The sequence below is a fragment of the Lactuca saligna genome, chromosome 8 (assembly GCF_052625555.1).
Source record: "Lactuca saligna cultivar CGN05327 chromosome 8, ASM5262555v1, whole genome shotgun sequence".
NCBI classification, from domain to species: Eukaryota; Viridiplantae; Streptophyta; class Magnoliopsida; order Asterales; family Asteraceae; genus Lactuca; species Lactuca saligna.
The window spans coordinates 185,917,014-185,921,833 of NC_136424.1; the positions used below are offsets into that span (position 1 = coordinate 185,917,014).

The following is a 4,820-nucleotide window of genomic DNA, read 5'->3' on the forward strand; positions in this document are numbered from 1 at the left end:
GTCCCATAATACCATTATTTAGGACATCAACAACAAAAATATTTTGTCGCTAATCCCTTGCAAACCTCTATATCTGTCTTCTTATATTCCGTCGCTGATCACTAAATGTGATTTTTTTTTTTGTTTCCGTCGCTGATCCCTCGCAAATGTATAATATTAATTTTTTTATTACAAAAATACTAAAAACATCAAATAATTATACAATCCCAAACTAAACAATAACAAATTAATACCAAATGATCAAATAATTATACAATCCAAAACCAAACACTAATATTAAAATGCCAATATCAAATATCAAAGTTTAACAAAACATCAAAAAACATCAAATATCAATGTTTACCATAATCTCAATTTTGTCTCATATTTTGCATTTCCACATACATATTCTCCATTGCTTCATATCTTGCGTTGCATCCGAAAGAATGAACATAATTGAATTGGACTCCGATTCCCATGGAATTAGGCGAACTAAATACAGGACAAAAATGGAATTGAATTCCGATTCCGACCAAAAAATATATAAAAAAACAAGGTATATCTGAGCAGCAAGTGCTTCAGCCTCAAGAGTAGTTTCTGCAAGTAATCCAGTCACTATGTATGGATCCATGTTTGATGTTGGACACCTGTCTTCCAAATAACCTACACACAACAAACCATGGAAAAACATTCATTAAGTAGTTCCCAATTTAGTAAGCTATATATAGATGTGTTTCTTTTTTACTTAATATAAAAAGAACAACCTAATAAAGAAGATTAAGTAAAATTATATTTTACCTTTTCCTGCCTTCTCAGTGTCACACCCCACACGGATTGAGCAACCACGGTTAGCAACACCCGGTAAGACGAATGATATTTAAAAACATGAATTTTTATTGGTTTTATATATTTTGAATTTGGTATAAATTTTTTTTTTATGGTTTTAGATACCCATGAAAATGTGTTGATGCTGGCAGTTTCGTGTTTTCCAATCAATCTTCTTTCATTTTCCTTCACCCTAAGCACTGATGTGGTCTGAGTGGCGAAGGGAATGGTTGAGAATCATCTTTTTGCTTAATGTGCTGTAAAAATTGAAAGGAAAATGGAAGTGAATTTTAATGTAAGAAAAATGGTAGTGTTTGGTATATGATGGAATCAGGGAAGGAATGGAATGGTCCATTCCATTCCATCCAACCAAAAATAAAATAAAAAATAAGTACCTATAGTTAGTGTGGCATCCTGCTCCATTCCAGTCTCCCTGTCAACATAAAAAAAAAACTTAATTACAATATCTGATAAAAAAGTCAATACACAAAAACTCAATTACTGATTACCTCAATTGGCTTAGGGTCAAGTGTCAAAACAACACCAGCTTGTTCAATAATTCTCTATTTTAAGAAAAAAAAAAAAAAAAGAGTATTCAAAAAACTAATCTCCTATGAAAGAAGCCCAAAACTTATATTATATTAACAGGGAAACATCAAAAATTTCTGCAAAGGGCATCCCATTATTTTAATTATCATATTTAAAGAGAATAATCATCACAGTCAAGCCTATAGTTTGATTACTTTATTGTGTCTTTTTTTATTTCTATTCTGCTTACTTACTTTTTGTATGTATTGAACAGAAAGTTGATATGGAATGCTACCAAATTACTCCCTTTGATAGTGAGATTTGTATGCATACATGGAACTTTTAGATAGCAGGAGCACTGAAAATGTATGCATACAAATGAAAAACTTCAATTTGCATTGAATGATTTTAAAATGTGCCATAGAACAGATAAGGTTAACAAAAAGGTACTCCTAGATATACAAGATTATGCACATGAACTATATATTTGGAATTGAAAGATGAAAGAAAGCTATGTTAATATAGATCATAACATAATAAATTCAAAAGTCCAACAATCCCAAAATTAAAAGCAGATAACTTTATGAAACTAAAAAAAATCAGTAATTGTGGAAAGAAAACAACCACTCAACATATTGAGCACACTGGAAACCATAATAATCATAAAAATATTTGTATAAGTAATTGCATGAAGTTAGTAATGATCCTAAGAATACTAAATAGCATTTAGCTTACCTTTCCGAGTATAATTCCAAGAAAATGGAAAAACTGAAGATGTTCATGTATCATTCCTTATCTAGGATTAGGATCTATAGGTGGTTAATCCTCTGGTAGTTATATCAAAAACAAAAAACATCGGACTATCAAGGCTGAGCGAATTAGAAAAAAAGGCCCCCAAATTGAAAATTTTCATATCCATTCAAAAATAGACGCATTATTTACAAGAAATCACTAATAATATTATCATGAACACAAATATAACCATCAAATTTAGAAAAACATCAAATTTAAAAAATAAAAAAATAAAAAGAAAACACTTATCTTTTTCTGATGCACTACAGATATTTTTTTTGTATACATAATACTATTGTTAAACTCTATCTTTCTTGTGAAATTGATAACCTTGAATACTTCTTCAATACCTGTAGCTTTATTAAACTTCTTTCTGCAACATAAAAATAATGGTTAATAACATGCAATATGAAATAAAAGTTATTGGATAACAATCAAAAGCTTTAACAAAAACCATATTATTAGAGGCAAAGTATTTGCAACACTTTAAAAACCACATCAAACACATAGTATATGATTTCCAATAACTACAAACTACTTTAACAAAAGTACTACACCATATGTATGTCTTAAACTCGTGTGTTTGTGGAAGCCTAATATCAAAGGAGGTTTGCAAAATAAAATCGATGACAAAAGTCATAAATCTGTCAAAAATAAAGAATGAATATTACCTTATCACGTAAATCTACAAAAATAGCACTTACTGATTGAGTGAAAAACATTGAATTTCACTGTTTTAGACAGAAACTTGAAGAAACTTTAGAAATCTGATTTACAAACAAACTGAGAATGAGGAACAATACACATATCAAAGACAAAAAAATTCAGAAACTTTAACATTGATCAAACCTTATTTGGCATCTCCCAATCACTTCGGAAATCAACAACTCGACACATAAGGGAAGGCAAAAGCATAAGTTCAACACAGAAAGGGGAGAAATTAGCACTTCAGCATATCAACACAGAAAGAGAATGCGATATTTTAATTTGAGAAAGATGAGTGAGAAGCAGAGAATGACTGACTATAAGAGCAAGATAGAAATGAGAGAAAGAATTATTTTAAGAGCAAGAGAAAGAATGAGTTTGTTGATGCGAAAAGGAGAGGGAGAAATTACAACGTCTTCTGATGTCGAGATTCACGAGGCATCATCGAATTAGCGATTCACGAGGAGGCGATTCCATTCCGTCCAGATGGCGCCCTAATTCTTGTCGCTAGTTTCTTCTTTCGTATCCCAGACATGCTCAACATTCGTTCCAGGCTATATATTTACCTGGGCTTGAACTAACTTGGCCCCTTTTTAAAAACATGTATCTAGATTATTTTATATATATATATATATATATATATATATATATATATATATATATATATATATATATATATATATATATATATATATATATATACTATTTAACCTAAGAATTTTGGGCCCCTCTGAGACATGGGCCCTGGGCGGTCGCCCGGGTCGCCCACCGTTAGGACCGGCCCTGCGGATTATTAGTACTAAAACATAAAGAATCCCAAAAAGGGTAAATTAGGAAAAACTAAAAGTTAATGAATACAAATTTTAAAATCTTTAATGGAATTACCAGCAATTGCAAAAGTATTGAAACCAATTCCACAATTCCCTTTGGTACTTGGATCCTAAATAAATAAAATATTAAGTTCCTATAAAACAAATTAACAGAAGAAAATATAAAAATTTATGTACCTTGGGCATGTATAAATCGGTAATTTCACCAAATTTATCAAAATGGCTGGAAAAAAACAAACATTTTGTAAGCAAAATAAAACTATAGAGTTTATAAAATGATTAAATCTACCTCCTAAATTCTAGCAACAAATATCCTGGTGACTTTTTTTTTGAAGGTGCTCTCATTTCCTCCAAAAGAAGAAAAAAAACAGCAAATTTGATTAAAATTATGAAAATTTCAGAAGTAATATATGATAAAGTGTTGGAAAAAAAAACCTTTGATGTGGCTATTTTTACTTCAAGTGCTCTATTCCTTGGGAAGTGTTCACTCGCAAGTGCAGCCTATAAAAATTATCATCATAAAATGATTTAAATTAACAAGTATGAAGATCTATTAATCTTGTATATAATAAGAAATTTTAAATAAAGTAATAAACAATAACTTGCCTTGGCATCTTCAACTGTTGCAAAGGTTACATATCCAAAACCACGAGATCGACCACTTGAGCACTCCTGGAATTATAAAATCCAGTTTAAAAATCAAAATTGAATTTGTCCATGGAAATTCAGGATGTTAACTCTTGAGATATCACAGAACATGAACAAACCTCTAACTCAAGAGCAATATCCTTGACCGAAAAGTCAAACATGGATCCTACAAAGAAGATAAGCATAGAGAAAAGAAGAGTACTGGAACAAAAATACCTACCACAATAGGTACAGAAATTATGGGACTTATGATTGTTTCCGTTTTGAATTTGAGCCCCTTGTCAAATACCTACACACGGTACCAAATTCATATCGGTTCAAATCTAGAAAAGAATCCATATGCTAATTTATACTCAAATCCAGAATAGTTTGATTATCATAAAGTTGATGAAGACCACTTCAGATTAATTTTCTCGAGTTTATGATAGAGGTGGAGATTGCTGATCAGTTATACTAGGAGATCTGAAGAGACAATGAGGAATGGAGACGAATCGGAAGCCAAAGAGGATGTGA

At 30.8% G+C, this 4,820-nt stretch overlaps 1 protein-coding gene and 1 long non-coding RNA gene across 17 annotated transcripts; both read right to left on the reverse strand.

Moving 5' to 3' along the window:
* Positions 1 to 248: 248 nt before the first annotated feature.
* LOC145012513 (glutamine synthetase, chloroplastic/mitochondrial-like) lies at positions 249 to 3,402 on the reverse strand. Of its 16 annotated transcripts, XR_013664551.1 has the most exons (8): positions 2,974 to 3,400; positions 2,829 to 2,891; positions 2,475 to 2,497; positions 1,587 to 1,690; positions 1,314 to 1,367; positions 1,200 to 1,237; positions 778 to 1,061; positions 249 to 642 (listed from the first exon to the last, which is right to left on the reverse strand). XR_013664551.1 is itself a non-coding variant. In XM_078971312.1 (6 exons), exons 1-5 carry the CDS (start codon positions 3,272 to 3,274, stop codon positions 998 to 1,000), a joined length of 234 nt encoding a protein of 77 aa, XP_078827438.1. In that variant the 5' UTR covers positions 3,275 to 3,399; the 3' UTR covers positions 249 to 642; positions 931 to 997. The 16 variants fall into 16 exon arrangements, 3 of the variants coding, with proteins under 3 accessions (XP_078827438.1, XP_078827439.1, XP_078827437.1); XR_013664547.1 differs by having other exon boundaries at positions 1,314 to 1,690; positions 2,974 to 3,402; XR_013664554.1 differs by lacking the exon at positions 1,587 to 1,690 and having other exon boundaries at positions 2,455 to 2,497; positions 2,796 to 2,891; positions 2,974 to 3,399.
* Positions 3,403 to 3,641: 239 nt separating this feature from the next.
* LOC145012622 (uncharacterized) lies at positions 3,642 to 4,333 on the reverse strand. Its single transcript, XR_013664602.1, has 5 exons — positions 4,266 to 4,333; positions 4,095 to 4,160; positions 3,949 to 4,007; positions 3,837 to 3,882; positions 3,642 to 3,769 (listed from the first exon to the last, which is right to left on the reverse strand). It is a non-coding gene; the product is annotated as an uncharacterized LOC145012622 (long non-coding RNA).
* Positions 4,334 to 4,820: the final 487 nt, after the last annotated feature.

What these genes read in the sequence shown, in the direction of transcription:
- LOC145012513 (XM_078971312.1), bottom strand. Translation starts at nt 3,274, where the DNA reads ATGATGCCTCGTGAATCTCGACATCAGAAGACGTT. An exon ending in GTATTGAAGAAGTATTCAAG is followed by an intron (nt 1,368 to 2,454) that starts GTTATCAATTTC and finishes TTCTTAAAATAG; the next exon opens with AGAATTATTGAACAAGCTGG. An exon ending in GGATGCCACACTAACTATAG is followed by an intron (nt 1,062 to 1,199) that starts GTACTTATTTTT and finishes CAATTTTTACAG; the next exon opens with CACATTAAGCAAAAAGATGA.